The sequence below is a fragment of the Antrostomus carolinensis genome, unplaced genomic scaffold, assembly GCF_000700745.2.
Source record: "Antrostomus carolinensis isolate BGI_N321 unplaced genomic scaffold, ASM70074v2 scaffold1777, whole genome shotgun sequence".
NCBI lineage: Eukaryota > Metazoa > Chordata > Aves > Caprimulgiformes > Caprimulgidae > Antrostomus > Antrostomus carolinensis.
This window is the reverse complement of record NW_010329261.1, coordinates 1-18378: the sequence shown is the minus strand read 5'-3', so window position 1 is coordinate 18378 and position 18378 is coordinate 1. Positions and strand designations below refer to the sequence as shown.

At 40.5% G+C, this 18378-nt stretch overlaps 2 protein-coding genes and 4 non-coding genes across 6 annotated transcripts; 1 reads left to right on the top strand and 5 right to left on the bottom strand.

Moving 5' to 3' along the window:
* The first annotated feature begins 1821 nt into the window (after positions 1–1821).
* On the top strand, positions 1822–7656 carry GLT8D1 (glycosyltransferase 8 domain containing 1). Its single transcript, XM_010172463.1, has 9 exons — positions 1822–1837; positions 1948–2046; positions 3379–3595; positions 4263–4380; positions 4921–5005; positions 5233–5345; positions 5898–6064; positions 6231–6343; positions 7000–7656. Exons 1-9 carry the CDS (start codon positions 1822–1824, stop codon positions 7188–7190), a joined length of 1119 nt encoding a protein of 372 aa, XP_010170765.1. The 3' UTR covers positions 7191–7656.
* A 2102-nt stretch (positions 7657–9758) lies between these two features.
* Positions 9759–18316, bottom strand: GNL3 (G protein nucleolar 3; the record flags this gene model as incomplete). Its single annotated transcript, XM_029086069.1, has 14 exons — positions 9759–9847; positions 9937–10018; positions 10322–10536; positions 11097–11233; positions 11967–12109; positions 12784–12967; positions 13350–13437; positions 13961–14096; positions 15064–15167; positions 16050–16185; positions 16697–16780; positions 16955–17068; positions 17710–17847; positions 18258–18316. Coding segments are annotated over 14 exons (1709 nt in total), but the record flags the coding sequence as incomplete, so codon positions are not given.
* Positions 12404–12479, bottom strand: LOC114818772 (small nucleolar RNA SNORD19). The gene has a single exon (XR_003766263.1). It is a non-coding gene; the product is annotated as a small nucleolar RNA SNORD19 (small nucleolar RNA).
* LOC114818773 (small nucleolar RNA SNORD69) lies at positions 13039–13116 on the bottom strand. The gene has a single exon (XR_003766264.1). It is a non-coding gene; the product is annotated as a small nucleolar RNA SNORD69 (small nucleolar RNA).
* LOC114818771 (small nucleolar RNA SNORD19) lies at positions 13540–13613 on the bottom strand. The gene has a single exon (XR_003766262.1). It is a non-coding gene; the product is annotated as a small nucleolar RNA SNORD19 (small nucleolar RNA).
* LOC114818770 (small nucleolar RNA SNORD19) lies at positions 15927–15999 on the bottom strand. The gene has a single exon (XR_003766261.1). It is a non-coding gene; the product is annotated as a small nucleolar RNA SNORD19 (small nucleolar RNA).
* Positions 18317–18378: the final 62 nt, after the last annotated feature.

Below are 18378 nucleotides of genomic sequence, written 5' to 3'. Positions count from 1 at the left end.
GCTGCAGGTAGGTGCGGGCACCCCCCGCATCGCTGCCCCAAGGGCCGAGGAGCTTTGCGACATCCTCCATGTCAATGAGAGACGTCGCGTTGTGCTGCTGTGAGCTAAGGCTGCGTGTCCTGCCCGGCTGCAGCCGACACGGCATCTGCTGCTGGTGCTCCAGAAAGGGACCTTCCCCCCGGGGGAGACCCAGCAGCGGGCAGAAGGTCCTCACGTCTGACACACAGAATAGTCACAGCACAATTAGCAGTGTTCACTTGGAAATTCTGCAAGTGTTTTAATGTAGAACTGTCTTTCTTGGATCTTGCACGTTGTTATGGTGTGAGCACTTTCTGTGCATTACTTGCGAGCTCATTCCCGCTCCGGGATGTGTGGTTCTTGTTCTGGTTTCACAACTCCAGGTACTGTTTAAATAGTGAATGTCTGTGTTTGAATTGCATACCTGTGGTGGTTTCACTGGGCTAGCACTGGGCTAGCACTGGGCTAGCAGCCAACACAGCTGTTCACTCACTGCCCCCCACCCGCAGGGGATAGGGGAGAGGATTGGGGGGCAAGGATAAAGGGACTTGTAGGTTGAGATAACAGTTTAATAATAGAAATAAAAGAAAACTTAAAATAATACTAATATTAAAATAGGAGTGATAATGATAACAGTAACAAAATATACAAATGAGTGGTACAGAGTGCAGCTGCTCACCACCAACCGACCAAGCCCAGATGATGATCCTCGAGGAGCGACAATCCCGAACTGAAACCGCAGTCCTGGAAGAGCGAGAGCCTGAGCGAAAGCCAGAGAGAGCAAGAGAGGAAGAGTCCCCACTAATACACTGGACATGGCGTGATATGATCTGGAATATCCCATTGGCAGAGCTAAATGCCAATTTAGCTTATTAATTTAAATATTCCTCACCCCCTTAGATCTTGCACTTGTAGACTGACAGAACACAAAGTCCTTCACTTCCAGCGACAAAAATGCAAACACTGGTGTGTTCTCAGTGTCTTTCTCTTAACAAGTCCCAGGCTGAAAGCAAAATGCAGCACTGTTCTAACTACTGAAAAAGAAACCCAGCTCTGTCCCAGCTGAAAACCAGGACACTACCGAATGGCATCATTGCTTTCAGTGTGTGTTTTTATCCCCTTCTATAACATGATGGTAATACTTTCTTTTACTCTTTTGTGATCCTTTTTCTATGATGACACTTCAGGTGATATTCTGATATATTTTATGCAGAGAATATAATGGTTTTGAAAGTGTATAATGCTGTTTGTTAAAATCTTATAAACACTGTGTCCTGGCAGAATCCTGCAGTTAACTAGTTAAGTGCGGGAAGAAATGTAGAATCATTTGCCTTATGGCTGGGATGCTTCCAGTTCAGATACTTAAATAATTTGGTTTGATGGTAAAAAAAACCCACAAAACAAAGAAAGCAACCAACCAACCAACCAAAAAATGTACAGAACATTCCAGATTCTTTCTAGATCACTTTTGACTGACAGGGAGTTTAGGTTTGTTGTTTTTTTTCCTGTCAGTAAGCAAGTGGCGAGATCTCTAGGTCTCCCTCTCCATCTCTGGGTTCTTCTTTAGCTATGTCATTGTAGCTATGTACTTACTGAGGTACCGTACTCAGTTATTAAAATGTAACACAGTTTTATCTTCTTAAGAGAAGGAAACATTCGCTGCATTCAGAAATTGTTCTGATGCTCCTGGTGATAGTGTGCTATGCCTTGTGTAGGCACTTACTGTAAGTAGTAAGTGGCTGCTGTATTTTTTCTCTTGCAGGTTCACAGGAAGCTTATGCTAATAATAAAACAACAAGAAAAATGACATTAAGGAAAGGTATGTGTATAAGTGTATGTCTAATTTTTAAAAAATCTCTTTTGTACTTTTCTGAGTTTCCCAGTCTTTCTCTGGTTATATTAATAAACTTTTTTCTTTTAAATTTTCAGTGAACATTTCCATCCTTATAGTGGCAGTTGTCATATTTTTGCTAGTTCTTCATCATAACTTTCTAGGCCTCAGTGACTTCTTGAGACAGGAATTGTCAGGTAAGTTGTTTTTTGTTTGTTTGTTTGTTTGTTTTAAGATTGGTGGGAAAGCACATGCTCTGGTGAAACAGAAAGCACCGTGTTGCTAAAATAATGTGTGTGATAATGATCAATCATTATCTCCTATGAGTAGATCTTTTCCTGTTGTCATACACAAGAAACTTCAGCTTGGTGGGCTTATCTGTTCTTGCTGTCCTGTGACTTTTCTCAGTTGGGAAGCCAGATGAGATAGCAGTAAGGGTTCCTTCTGACTTTAAAAGTCATTAAGATACAATTCAGTTTGCTTAGCAAAGCCTTTTCATTTTTGAGGGTCCACTTTTAAGAACTGACATGGTCCCACAGAGCCTTTTCTTGTTCCCTTTAACTGCCACGTCCCAGTTTGCCACTCCTGGGAGCTGTTGCTCCCGGGTAGCAGTTGTACAGATGCTTCCCAACAGCAGTTGAATAGGAGTGTGACAGGCCTTACCCAGGAATCAGTTAAGTCCAAGCTGTTGAGCTTTGTCATCAGAAAAGGGCAAACAGAAACAGAGAAGCAGAAACAACAGGATGTTGCCCACAAACTGCCAAGTCCCTGTTTGCTGTGTTCCTCAGACTACCTAAATTTATCTCCTGTGTAATAATCTAGATCATCCAAAAGGTATCAGTGTTGTTACAAAAAGTTCAGGTAGTGGGCAATTTGCCAGCTTTTACAGGTGATGTGGTCTAGTAATAAATTTCAACATTGATCTCTGATTTTCCTGTCTGCACACTATGAGTATAAATTCTTGTGGTTTCAGCTCAGATAATGATCTGTGATGCCTGAAAGAAACACGGGCCTGTACTTAATGCCTTCATCTTTGGTGGCAAAAAAATTCACAACAGTTACTTTAATTTAGAATTTCTGTTTTCTTAATTGGTTGCTACCTAAGAGGAAAAGAAAGTAGAAGACAAAGAGGGACAGGTGATGTGGAGAAGACTGGAATGTGGTTAGGGTAAATGGGAGGGGGAAGTCAGGGAGATTATAGATGTGGCAGAGGAGACCAAAGATTAAGTGTGACCTACTGTAGTTTAAGCCTCATTTTAGTACCTCGTTGTGCTGCATGTAAATATATATGGTTAAATACATGTAGTTTATTTGTAAATGTGATGATTTCCTGTTCATTAACATCTGGATTCTCAAAAGCAGGTGCTAGATTTTAAGTGTTTGATACTGGCATGCTGTAATCCACACATCAACTGAGACATCCAAGTGCTTGCATAGTAGAAATAACTGAAGGTGTTGGAAATTTTACCATGGTAATAATGTGTTTCTTTTGCACAAAACAACTATGCAATGGCATTTGTACTCCACAGATTCAAATCCATTGGGACTTCAGCCTATAGATTTCATACCTGCGGTTCCCCAGAGGCTGGCAGATGAAAGGGATGACAAAGAGATTTCTGTGGTCATCGCAGCGTCGGATGAGAGGCTTGGGGGTGCAATTGCAGCCATGAACAGTATTTACCATCACACCAGATCCAACGTGGTTTTCCATATTGTTACTTTGAATGATACTGTGGATCACTTGAGGTAATGATCTTTTCATTAGATTCCCACAATACTGTAAAACTGAAGCATCTCTGAGAAGAGGAAGAGCTGACTTTCCCTGGAACTGTGCTCCTCTAAATTGTTTGCAGCCCTGCCTGCTGCTGCTGATTGCAGCTTTTTGACAAGGCTGCTCTGGGGAGTAGGTTATTCCTTCTGGTGGTGTTTCAGGGATGGAACAGAGCCATCTTTTCCACTGGGGTTATATTGAGCCAGTGGGGTTAGAGTTTGCTGGTTGGAGGGATTGTAGAAGTTACTTCCTACATTTCATCTAAGCAATTCAAATGCTGGCAATGAAGTTTCTCCATTTTTCTAGGTTGTTCTTTGATCCTTTTATTTTTACCCGTATCTGTTCACATCAATGGTTTTTGTGAAGGGCCTGTGATAACAGGACCATATATTTCTAATAAAATAAGAAGTAACCTCATACCTTTCACGTGTCACATCTGTGCAGTATGCTGACAGTGCGCGTGCCCCTTGCCATCATACAGCACACCACTGACATCAGCCATAGGTTACATTCTATATGTGTGTTTGTTGGATAGGGAAGCGAGTGGCCAGATCAAGATCTGTGTCACTGTCAATCAGACCTCTTGCTTTTAATTTGATTTTGTCTCATTTAACAAGATCTGTGCCTTTCTCCTGTTTGCAGGCTGTGGCTAAGTAACACTGCTCTGAAAAATTTGAGATACCGAATTTTGGATTTTGACCCTCATGTCTTAGAAGGGAAAGTACAAGTGGATCCTCAAAAGGCAGACACCTTAAAACCAGTGAGGACGATGTTGATTACTTTTTGAAATTATCAGTTAGTAACTGTATTTTGATACTGGCTTTTGAACACAACTAGAGATAAAACCCAAATCTTTTCACATAGGAGCATCTTTTACAATCAAATTCCCAAATTTCAGTAAGAATAAACTTACAGATAATGAGAGATGGATTTGAACATCTACATATGCATGCCTAGTATCTTTTTTTGCTGCTACCTACAGTGAAACACAGCAGCTTGCATATCAAGCATGCCAGCACCTCAGAGATACTACAGATACATGTGGAGAAATAAGAAATTCTAATATAGACCAGTTTTAAAGTTAGTTTATCAATGCACAAATTCATAGGAAACCAAGAATTGATGGAACCTTTTTATTTTAATTAACTTCTAGGATATTGCTTCCTATTTTACTTCTTTGATTTAAGCTGTCTTGGACATTAGTGCCATACATAAATGCCAAGAGTATCAGTCAATTTCACACTTATTTGGGCAATTTTTAATTTAATTCTTCACTTCTCTTGCTTTCTTGTTTTCACAGTTAACCTTTGCAAGATTCTACTTGCCTGATTTGGTACCTCATGCAGAGAAGGTCATCTATGTGGATGATGATGTAATAGTGCAAGGTATGGGACCTTTTCTTAGCCTTTTGCTACTGGCCTTGTGCTGAGGTCAGTATGCCATCTCTTACAGTAACCAAACACTTCAAGGAAAGATGTAAAAACTGTGTAAATATGAATGAGCTGGATTAAACTGAGTGGTTTTATCTGCTTAGCAGTGGACTAAACAAAAAGTCACTTAGTGCTTAATCAGGATTGCTTTTAATTTTTCTGTGCTCGCTTCCATTTTTCAGATGATATCCTTGAACTTTACAACACTCCATTGAAACCTGGACATGCAGCTGCATTTTCAGATGATTGTGACTCAACCACTAATAAAGTTGCTGTCCGTGGAGCAGGCAATCAGGTTAGTTTTATTCTGCTTTAGTGGTAACAGTACTATAGATTCTAGGCTTTGTTAACAGCCACTCTGTTTTAATGTCCTTGCAGATTGACTTCCAAATTCAGTGAACCTAAAGGAGTGACTGTACCTACCCAAATCAGTCTACTCTGATGTTTATGTTACAATTGATACCTGCAGTTTCTGTTTAGGCACAGTAAAAGCACTCTGAATTTTTGCTGTGCTTTACAAGGAGAGCAATTCCCAGTGTGGAACAGCAGGAGGTCTTAGAACATCAGAGGGAGAATTTTTAATTTGTGAGTGTATAAAAAGTACTTTTTCTGGGAGTGGTACCATATTAATAATATGGTATTAAGACCATGCAGCATTCCTTAAAATACATAGTTTATATAATAATATTTTTAAAATATTGAACCTCTTAAGCTTTCTTTCTCTTGTTTTAAAGGAAGGGCTATTTCCTTTAACAACAAAAAGCTACGCTTGTCTGTTGGGAATTGTGCAGATAGTAATTTGACCATAGTTTTAAGTTAATTTCTACACTCTTTTTATTTTTTTCAGTATAATTACATTGGGTTTTTAGATTACAAAAAAGAAACCATCCGAAAGCTTGCCATGAAAGCCAACACCTGCTCTTTCAATCCAGGAGTTTTTGTTGCCAATTTGACAGAATGGAAGTTACAGAACATCACTAAGCAATTGGAGAAGTGGATGGCACTGAATGTAGTGTAAGTACCCCCAAGCCCAGGAATTGGGTTATGGTGATGGTGTTTAACTGTTAAATGAAGGGCTGTGTATGTCTATGGATTCCTGTCATGGAGCTGCAAGTGAAAATTAACTGATTTAGGGCCACACAAGCATGTTTTCCCAACTTCTTTTAATCTTCTTTTTCAGAGAGGAACTTTACAGTAGGACTCTGGCTGGCAGCATCACGACACCTCCACTGCTAATTGTATTTTACAAGCAACATTCCAGTATTGATCCCATGTGGAATGTCCGGCATCTCGGTATGTATGAAACACTGGTGATGCTGCTCCCTCAGTGTGTTTTTCCAGGTCTGTAGCTGGATGACACCTAGCTAATGATGCAGCAAATGGATCTTTTCTTCCCCTATTTTATACCTCATTCTTTAAGGAACAGTGCTTTGCAATACCATCATGGGGCTTGTGGGCCTGATCTTTCATGTTCTTTTTTGAAGTTCTAGGGGGATCATTCTCAAATTACTTCTCATTTTCCTTTTCTTTTTCCACATATCTACTGTATATGAAGTGATCCTAGGTGTTTTTGTCCAAGACTGTTGAGAGGAACAGACATTCATATCTGTTCTGCTGCTGGTGAAACCTCAGTGCTGGGAGGGCTTTCTTAGGTGTTTTTGCCAGTGAACAATACATTGGCTGCTGAATACATCTGGGTATTAAGGGGGCTTGAAAGAACTTGGAAGTTAAGGCAGTACATTAAAATAGATACTGTGATCAAAGTGGCATTCACTTGCACCTGGTTATGTTTTTCACTTTGCCTTGATTTCTGCTTTCCGTATCCCTTCCTATCTCCCTACATGACAAGATTTCCTTTGTTAAAATCCTTTGTTTTGAAGTTAAAATATTGCATGTTGGTGTTTCTGCTGCCTTTGTTTTGGGCACTAATGCTTCTTTTTCAATAAAAGGGTCTAGTGCTGGAAAAAGGTACTCTCCTCAGTTTGTGAAAGCTGCCAAGCTACTCCATTGGAATGGACATTTCAAACCGTGGGGAAGAACAGCTTCATACGCTGAAGTCTGGGAGAAGTGGTACGTCCCTGACCCTACAGGCAAATTCAGCCTCATCCGCAGACATTCAGAAGCCTATGAAGCAAAGTAGAGTCAATTTTAACAACTGATGGCGTTTTCTCAGGAAACTTCTGGAGCCAAGCAGAACTTTGTTTTTAGCCAGCTTGTATTACAGAGCAGTCCTTGCCTTCTGGAGCACAAGGTGATGCACTTACTCAGGTGCAGTTCTGAAGGGCACAGGTCCAAAGGAGACTCACCTGTGTGACAGAAGATGCTACTCCAGCAGCACTACAGAAAGCAAGGGAGGATCTCGACTAACTAGCTCTTTTGTTAGTTCATTTCTCTCTGTTGTTTGTTCTTCTGCTCTTTACTACAAGTCTTCTAGAGGAGGATCATTTTGTCAGCTACAGAAAGAAACAGTTTCTGAGCACAAGATACAACTTCAGCTGGTGCTTGCACCATGCAAATCTTGCACAGCAATGTACTGTAATTAAGAGCTGCTTGGGTTTTGTTATTTTTTTTGTTTTGTTTTCTTATCAGGTGAAATAGTTTCATCAACAACCCTTTCTTGCATGAAATCTCCTCCCAACCATTTCTGTGTAAGTCTTGCAGAATTCTGCGAAATTGAATCTTGTTTTTTTTGGAAGATTTTTCGAGTATTATTTCACTATGCAAAGTGATTTTAACTGCCAGTGAACACTAAAACATTTTTTGTAAAGTGGTGGAAAAAACTTTGTTCAAAAATAAAAGCTAATTTTAACATGTTGACTCAAACCTCAGGTAAATGACAGTCTAATTCTGGTCTTGATCTGATCTATGAAGTGTTTCCTTTGTACTTAAATACAGTAGGAAGTGATCGAAATTGAAGTTGTTTGATCTCATCTTTGTGAAAACCATCTTTCTAAAATTGTGCAGAATGTTTATTTTGGGGATCAGGCTGTATGAACTGCAGATTAATTTTGTTAAGTTCTTCACAGCTCTCCAAACTGAGCATGGCTCTGCTATAGGAGTTTTTCCCACCATGCCTTTCCCGGTCTGGCCCTTTAAACTCATCAAGCAAGACTCCTGTGCCCTTTTGCAGGTGGCTGCTCATCGCTTTTTATATAGGTAAGATTTTTTTTTAATAATTGTAGTGTTACATTTGAGTAGTGGTTATGATTAGCTGATATATCCCAGTAGCTCTTGTGCCAACTATTCCATTTACTATGGGTTTGAACTCAAGTTGTCATTTTTATTCTATAATACTGCTTGTGAACACTCCTCAGTGTAAGATGTTTAGACAAAATGCTTTGTGTTAATGCAGGGATGGGCTCTGTTGTGTGGTCTGAGATGCAGGGCAACAGAGCTAAAGGGCTTGTTCATGTGTATGAATCTGGTTTTAGTACTGCTTTAGAATTTAAAAGCATTTCCAACTGCTTGACTTACTGCAGCCACTGCCTGTAGTTCTGTTTCTGTCGTGGATGCTGATCTGTGGTTTGTAACCTGTCCTTTCTTTTCCTGGGTTTTGGTGAGACTATTTTTGTCCTTGAAGTAGTTAAGAGTAATGAAGTAAGCTCAGTTATCAGACTTTGAAAGATTGTACTATATCAGCTGATGCCAGCTTAATTCTGATGACCAGGCTGTGTTTTAGCAGGCTTAAATGAACTGCAGGTGACTGTGTCTGCACTTACTACTCTTCTGAGCTGCCTGGGAGGACTATGCCTCAATATTTAGGGAAAAGTACAACTTGCTATTAAAGAAAAGAACATGGAAATCAAACCTTTAAGTTAATAGGAAGAAAACAGGCAGAGAGGAGGATGCTTGGTGTCAAGTGTTTATTCTAAAGGCTTAATTCATTGAGCAGCTGCAGGGCCTCTTGGTAATTCTCCTGCTACCCCAGTTCTGCTCTGGGCTGAGAGCAGTAACAGGGTGATGTTTTGCTTTACAGTTACCAGTTGTTGTCATGTATAATAGGTGGCAGCAGGCAAGCTGTCTTTTGTTCACGAGCACTGTAAGAACAGGAAGCTTGTTCCCCAGGGAAGACAGATTACCAATACCATAATGTCACATTAACTTTCCCAGTGAAGCTTCTGAACATACAAAGCAGTGCTTAGATAAAATACCTGATGTCTAGCTGCAATAAGTAGTATTTTCTAGCCAACCTTTGCATATGAAAGCTCCACAAGTTTTGCAAAAGTATACTGAAAACTTCCTGACTTAAGTCATGCTCTAGGCATACAGTTTCTGTAATCCTGTAGGAAAACACGATTAAATTTTGTGGAGGATGAAAACATACCGTGAAATTTAATTGCTTGAACATGACTAGAATGAAACATTTACCATAGTTTTTTGAAGAAAAAGACTAAGGGTTTATCCTTTTGAAACATTTTTTATAAGGCAAAGTGAACATTCTATTAAGAATTTTTTAAAATAGGCTTTTTTTCAATAAAGGAAATATTGGGACTTAAAGCTGAATACAGTCAGTTTCCTAGACTTGTACAAAATCTGGAACAATCAAGGGAGATGCAGTATTATATACATTATTTGACACAATGATTGTGAATCTTTGCAGCAGCTCTGGTATACAGCATTCCTCCAACTTCTGCCACCACAGAAGTCTTCATGACTATCTTAAAGCCAGAAATAGGAGTCTCCAAATGGTATCTTCACACACAATTCATTACACATAGTCTGTATTAAAATCGTAGGCGTCATCTTCATCTGCTGTCCTATCCAAGCTGAGTGATAGTGAATTGGAATGTTCACTTCCTGAGAACAGAAAATCCTGTATTAGTGAAACCAATGCAAGTGCCAGAGTACTAGAGACTCTCCTTCAAGCCAGTGTTTGTAATACAGACCTGCTATTTGCTTTTCTGAATTTGTAGGACTTGTTTGTTGGTTTCCAAGCTCTGCTTTCCTGGCGACCTGAACTTTCCTTTCCTACAAGTCAGAGAGGTCAGACATACGTGTTTATTCAGACATCACTAATGAAGTCTCTCATGCAAATGAAACCTAACAGAGACTGATGACAGTGTTGGATGTCCCCTTGTATAGTTGGTCAGCACCACACTGCCTTACAACAATGTTGTTTCCTTAATGAAGCAACAAGCCCAACCCTTATCTCTTTTGATTACTCTCGGTGGCTCCACAGTGCCTGCACATTCTGTTTACAGCAGAATACTGACTGGGTATTGGTGTCAGGATCTAAACAGTTAGAAAAAGCCTAATGAAACCCTGATTTACCTCTTTGGCATCATTTTCTTCTTCTTCTTCTTCCATATCTTCTTGCTCATCATCACTTTCTGTGAAATCCTCCTCTTCTTCCTCCCCCTCCTTGCCTGTTTCCATGTCTTCCCACTCTGATGCCTCCTCTATCACTTTATTTTCCTCTATTGTCCCATTTGCCATACCAGCTGACTGGAAAACGATGCTGTTTGCTGGACTGCGGTATTTTAAAGCTGGGAAGAAACACAGGGAAGTGTCAGTTAAGTCACTGTCAGCACCAGATGTAATGCCTACCCCCTGAGAGGACAGCATTTTGGGTCAGGGCTAGACAAAGACAGTCCTGCCCCTCCCTTCCACAATAACTCCCACGCAAGCAGGTAGAACAAAGGACAATTCTCTGAGAATAGCTTTCCCTGAGGCATCTACAGAATACTGCTAGGAGCTGAAAGACTTGGATTTGAGTATAGATTGTACTGACTAAAATGTATTTTGTTGGCTTAATTAGCCAGTGTTGATGTGCTCTTCAACATTCTTCTCCCCTCTTTCCTATTTAGGAGGGTTAGGTCAGATGAGCAGGAACTAGGAACTGTCAGGGGTAATTAGTGTTAAGACAGGACACAGATGCACTGTTGTTCTTTTGCATCAGAATCCATTTCATTCTTAAAAGCTTCGTAGTTACTGCACATTGACGGAGCTATCACATAAACCCCAGGAGGATTTCCATTCAAAATCTCCCATTAAAATTACTACTGCCACTCTTAATGGTAGCAGTGTGTTACAGTAACCGTCCTACCTTGAACAGTGTTGTTGTTTTCTTCTTCTAGGATCTTTAAATTAAAGCACTCCCGCATTTCAGCTATTTTGTCTTCTGTAAGATAGGGTGGTGGTGTCTGAGATTCTGGAGGTTGTGAGTGGTAGCTTATTTTAGCTCTGGGAAAATAAAATATCAGCATTAAAAAACCAACCAAAGATAACATACTTAAATCACTGCATTTGAAAATAAAACCTAGAGCACAAACCTCTCAAACTCCTCAACCTAACGACTAATTTATTATCATCTGTTTAACAGCAGTTCAACAGCTATTTAAATTTGACAGTGAAGTTGTCAATAACAGTATTAAGTGGATAGGCCATTCCTGAGAGGAAAAAGAAATGGCATACTTTGTCACCACAAATCATCTGCCTGTAAAATCATGAGCTGTAAAAGCAGATGAATCATTTGAGCAAGGGAAATAGTCACAATTAATTACTGAGTTACATTTATTCCCACCCTCAGAATATAGGAACCACTGTAAATTTCCACAGAAAATCTGCCATATCCTTTGCTGTCTGTAGAAGAGGACCACATGGATTCAGTATCTGAGAGGAAGGCAAATTCCCCTAACAGCATTAGAGCAGAAGTCAGCAAAGTGGCTATGGAGTAACGTGCAACAGGCTCTGACTCTATGTATCCTTCACTACTTTAGAAAATTATCCATGGATGGCATTCTCTACATCTGTTAGCCAATCCAGTTCTCTTTACCAAAGTAAAATGTGAGAAAGGGAAAAACATAAAAACCCAGCCTCTCCTTTCTAAGGACTTCTCAGGATTCAGAGCTTCTGCTGTGCTGGATTAACAATGAAAAAGGTGAGGGGCATAAAGCAAAATTCATGGCATACGTACCCTGTCCAGTCACAAAGCAGTAATTTAGCTACGTTCTCTACATCAGGAACGCCTCCCTTTTTCAGCATACCCCTCTTCTGAGCAAGTAAAGTTAAAAACTCTTCAGTGTTCCTAAAATCTGGGATGGTATAGTGTATCATTACCTAGTGCAAAAGAAAATGGTGCAGTCAGAAAGAGACACCCACTTTTCTCTTAGTTCTAGAAATGAAAAAGTAAATCAAATTGGGTTACAATGAGGATGAACAAGTATGTGAAGAGCCGTTTTTTCTTTTGCATGTGGGAGTAAACATTACAAAGTGAACTGCCTACTTCATCAACAAATTTATCTGCCATTCACCCATACTAGGGGGTGTGCAGAGACAGCACACTTGTTTGTGAAGAAAAAAAACAGTCATCACAGAACTGAATAGGAATTATGTTTAGGTTAATCTACTTGAAACTAGAGTGAAATCAGAGTTGGATCTGAGGTCTTCACTGCAATAATAGGAAGCAGTCAGAATATCATCATTTTTCACTCTGTGATAACTGTGATGAGATCTTAAAAGCAGGGTTTTTTAAAAATCAGAAGAGTTATTGAGAAACCAGACTCTAGGTGACAGGATCATGGCATGCTGTTTCTGCCTTCCATTTATAAGGATGAAGGATCACGCTTGGTGTGATTTGCCACTCTGTATGGTTAGAGGAAAGCAGTGCAAAAGCTAGCAGAACTAACTGAAGTGAAGTGAACTTTGGTTATTGGCCTAGAAACCTACAGAGTTTCAACTGTTTCAACTTCAACTCAAATGCAGTGAGATATGTGGAAAAAGATGGAGCTCACCTGCTGTTTACTGCAGTGATTTAAAATGGCATCAACTCCTTCAAGCACAGCTGCTAAGCCCGATTCTTCAGTGTCTATGATACTTCTCAAGGCCAGAGCCAGGGCATTGTTAGAAGGATCTGCAATTATACTTGGACTGTCTAACATCTTTGTCTGTTTATCGATGTGCACAATTTGCATGGACCTATTCAGAGAGAAATGCAACGTGAGCAGATAGATAAATCAACTGGCAAAGGCTGGTAGTGGTGAGGGCAAGACTCAAAGCTCAGTGTTGGACTGAAAGCACTTCAGACAGAGTCAGTTTCAGTGTGTTCTCATCATATGCTTTGTGTAGGACAGAAATCTAAATGTACAAAAAGAGAAGTTAATAGATTGTATTCCCCCCTGACAGCTTGCATCACACAAATCAGTATCTTTCATCCTGGCAAACTGGAATGTGCATTTAAAACTGCACACAAGGGAATACTTTGCCCCAGTGGATGGAAATTGTACACAAACAACAAACTGGAGGTAATCAGAACACAACAAACAGGGAAAATGAACAGCTTTTATCAGACTCTGCTTACTTGGTAACACCTCTTGTTAGGCCAACATTGCAAGCACGAACTCCTTTAAGACTGTTGATTATGCTGCTCTTGCCCACATTAGGGAAACCTGAAGAAAACCACATAAATCCTTGTAAGTTAAATAAGAAAAGTCAGCCTATGTAACACTGATCAAAACTGCTTCTTTCCAGGTGTCTTTGGTAAAGTACATCTTCAGTGTGAGATCAGAGTTGGATCTGAAGTCTTCACTACAGAAGTAAGACAAAGTCTGTATCCTCATTTCTCACACTGGTAGTAAGAGGGACATGAAAGACATCACTGAATGTAACACCACAAATCTTAGCAGACAGGAGGAAGGCAGTGCAAGCTCCATGGTATGTAACCTGCATCTCGTTTCCCTAAGCTGGTGAATCAGCTGAGGCCTCACACAATGTGCCTTCCAGAGATCAGATACACTATGAACATGTAAGTGCAACACAGATCACAGTCAACTGAAGTACTAGAGTAGTGAGTCTTAGATCAAAGTAAGACCAATGACTAGAAAAGTCATGCTTTAGTTTTACTCAGTTATAATACAGGATACCAAAGCTTTAGGGGAGAAGGAAAATCCTTCTGTCTCTCCAAATACTTACCTACTACCCCAACCTGAATAGCTCTGTTTCGAGTCTTGCCGTGCTCTTGAAGAAGTTTCAAAAGGCATTTGCTTCCAAAACTTTCAGTGGTTCTTGATAAATCAACACGAGGACGTCTTCTTGTGAGCTGTTCTGGCTACAGGATTCAAAGGCAAAAAAAACCCCCAAACCCCACTGTCAGGAGCTACTTAGGAAGATAAATATGTATGCTTAGACTTATTTATCTACTGTAATATTTCCAACTCCTATCCTCTATTAGATAATGTCACTGTGTTCTTCTAAACAGAAGGAATTAGTTTAATAAGAAACTGGCTAATCAGTTAATTGACACTAGAAAAGGCAGCCATTAACTACTAAGAGAAAAAGGAATGTGAACTGACTTATAGGGCTTCTGATTTCAGTTCAGGGTGGGTTGCAGATTTGTTGTGTGACCATAAAATAACCATGTAAGTTATGTTCAGATGCTAGAATCCTTAAATCTGTGAAATTCACTCCAGGGGCTTCAGTTTCTTGAAGGATTTCAAAACCTGCTCTCTGTGTTGCAGTGTCTGCACCATTTCGCAGGAGGGTCTATTTCACTGTGCAGTTATCAGGGTTAAGACATGTGAAACATGTATGACTCAAATGAGCATCGTCAAACAGTTGAGACTAGCACACAGGGAGCTAATCCCTTTATACTCTGAATGAAACAATGTCAGGTGCTACATGTACTGATGGCCACAGTCAGGATGAATGCAGTAGTACAGCCTGCACCACTTTGCCTACAAAACAATTCAGATTTAACTGGTGCAACCATCCTATGTAAAAGATGAAAAATTCCTCATCTTCCTCCCCCCAGTCCTTCTTACAGTAAAAGACGACTCATTTTTACTCTAGTCCAGCATCCTGGGCACAAACAACAATATGTATTTCAACAGCAGGAGTTCCTCCACTGTACCACAAAGCTTAGTCAAAGTGCGAAGGCATATCCAGCAGTCACAGCAGTATAATCAAGCACGGATAAAAGGTTAAAGAACAAAGAGTTCCTGTTTCTCAACATGTTTCAACCTGTATGACTGCAAACACATGCGACTTAATCATGAGACAGCCTGCAGTGCTCTTACCATAGTCTTGTCCTTCATCAGTGTTGCTGATTTAAAAGCAACTGTTGGAAACTCCTTCTTCAAATAATTCAACCATTTCTCTAAGTTCTCCTTTGGCACTAAATCTGGAAAAAAGAGCACAGTCCTTTCACTCCTGTGAATCTTAAATATCACTGTGTGGAGAAAATCTCATGTGGAATAGGGAACCAGGATGTATTTTGTCCAATTAGTTACTGTTTCTTTATAACAAATAATGTTTGGCTGAATAGCAGAGTACTGGGTATGTTCCCCAAAGGCATCTGGTGCTGCAAGTTTTAGTCTTTATTTTCTGCCTCCAGCAGAATACCACAATTACACTTTTGCCCCTGTATCAGGTTTTTAATGCTGGGGTCTTGCTAAGGGACTTCGTACAGAGAGTGATGTTCTGTGAAGGATTATCCCATCAGCTACTCTAATACAGAGTTCCCTTTGCTCTTGTTGGCAGTCTTGGTATTTCCTTTTCTTTTTTTGCTGCTGCTAACCCAGTAATTTCCAGCCTTTTTAGCTGGTTTCACCTGCTTTTGTGTGCATTCTTTCATATAGCGATGGAATAGGGAAAAAAACCACTTCCCAGAGCCAAATTTTGAATACAACTATTGTACTGATTTGCTGATCTTTAACTCATCATTGCCTCAGTGGGGACCAGCATTGTGACAGCTGCCTACTCACCTACATTCACACAAATGTTAACAATTTTAACATCCTTAACTTATGTCAAATTGTCTGAAACTGGCCAATGCCCCCAGAAGTTATTGCAAAAGAAAGGGGCTAATGTGCATTTACCTGTTTGTGGTGTTTTCTTAGCAAACTAGCAAAAGATGGAGGAAACACGACCCCTGCAGTAGGGCAGTGAGCTCAGAGTTGGATCTTATGTCTTCAGTGGAATCTCAGATGCCTTTAAAATCTTCTTCATTGCTCACAGAACCACAGTGACCAAGTAACACTTCAAGAAAACCTGCGCTTCTTACCGATTTTGTTCAGAACCAACAGTAGCTTTTTGTCTCCTCCAGAGCAAGTCACAGCTTGCTCGAGTTGAGGACACCGGCAGCCCATTGGATCTCTTGCATCTAAAACCTCTAGAACCACATCTGAGGCTTCAATCACCTAGGTTAGAAAAAGGAAATAAGACTCTCAAATCAGACATGATGGACCATTTCACAGATGACAACTCTGGAATAGCTGTGGCTTACAACAGTTACTGTTGAATTTCACAGAATGATTGGTGAGGCTTCCTAAGACTGTTCTTGTTTGAGCTCCTTTTTTCTGACCTACAAACCAGAAAGCTGAAGCAATTTTAATCTTTTTCCTCCAAAGGCAACAAATCCTTAGACACCAGTACCTCATTACTACAAGAGCTGTCTGATCACTCTATGTGCTGACATTGGCCCAAGACGTCTAATGCCTCCAAGTGCTGGATGTCTCAGTAGCTCACACCAGACAAGACTGAAACCTTCAGTTTCTGTCAGAATATCCCTTACTTCAGTGTTGAAGTTCATCACAAGCAACCTTTAGAATCTCTAGAAGCTGCACAGTAGCGTGCACAGCAAAAAAGGAAAATAACAGGTGGTCTCATTGCTGACTCTGATCAAATTATATAAAAGTTGAAGCATCTCACCTTCATCAACTCCCTGCAAAATGATTTCTTTGAATTTTTATCCAGCAGTTTGTTAGTCTTCACTTTCGATTTGCCAGAGGATTCCTGAGTGCAAATAAAAATGAGAGGGAATGATTTAACTGAGTATTAGTGTATTATACTCGTGTACATAAACAGCACGAAAAAGTAACATGTAACATACTGCTTAAGATGTAGCTTTAGGAAGACTTTTATTGTTTCTATAAGCTTCAAAGATTGAAAATCATACCAGACACCTACCTTTCCATCTGCTTTTTCCTTGATTTTGGCTGCATTCTTTTTAGCTTCAAGCTTTCTCTTCTTTTCATGTTCTTTCTGTCTGTTGAGCTTCTGCTTTTGTTTTAGCTGTTCAAGCTGATTGCAAACAAAAATCCAAGCCAGACAAAACATATTTGAAGAGGGTAAGGAAGACTGTTCTTTCTCCCTATTTACTTATTTCTCCCTGAGACAGCTTGGTTTGAAGTCACGGTTGTCCAAGTGACACTAGGAACTTTTTTTTGCATCCTATCATGAAAAGAATACTGTTGCCTTCAGTTGCCTCAGAAACAGAGGCAATACATCCATTAGTTAGACCCCCAAATAACAGCTGTGCAGCAACCACATTAAAACTGTTAAGGGTGCTGCTCTCATGCCACATTACTCCATGCAGCAGACAGCAGATCCTTATTTTCTCTATAATCACATAATGCCAAGACTTAACTTTTAGCATTCTGATGGGACATTCATATATCTCAGCGTAACAGGCAATTTGGATTATATCAGAAATGACACTTCCAGCATGTTTATGCACACACTGAGAAAATAAAGGAGCAAATTGTTACACCCTGTATAATACTGGAAATAAATATATTATTTTTCCAAAGCACATGGATACCAGGACCAGTTCCAATCTACCATGATTGCACCTCTGGGTGTGCTCTTGTGCACACACATACACACAGAACTTCCCTGAAGATAGGAATGGTCTCAGTTCTTCACCACAAATTGTATTTTACCCTCTGCTTTCTTTTCTCTGCTTCCCGTAGAAGATTTTCCTTAAATGGTGCAGCGCTGGGAACACCGGGATCCTTCTTGGGCTTTTTGCGTCCACGTTTTTTGGCCTCCTTCCTGACTTTTCGGTGGTGTTCTCTGATCTGAAGACAGGAACAAGAATATTTTCTCAATCTAAGGAAGAAAACCAGGGATGCATCCCTCCTATTTACAGATACAGACTGCTTCTAATTTTAGACTTTTTTTGACGGCATAAGGTGACATGGTAAAGCTACACTTGATTGTACCAGCTCAAAATAATGCAAAATGTAACGATGTACAAAACCTGTGCTCCTTTCTACGTCATCCTTGGGCCGATGGTCACCGGGAAGCAAATTCCTCCCTGCATCCAGACTCCTTAACATTCAGTATTGTGTGTGTGAATACGTACAACGCGGATCTGCAATACTGCATGAGAAACGCTCTTGGTGTTTAACTGCTTAGCAGGGCGCTTTAATTAGCGCCAGACGCCCCCCGGCCCCCCGCGCCCGGTGGGGCCGGGGCCGGGACTCACCTTCTTCTGGATCTTGTAGCGCTTGTGGCAGGTCAGCCTCTTGCTGGCTTTCTTCAGCTCTGCAAGGCACCGCGGCCCGTCAGCGCCGGCTCCTCGCGGCCCACCCGCCCCCGGGGACGGC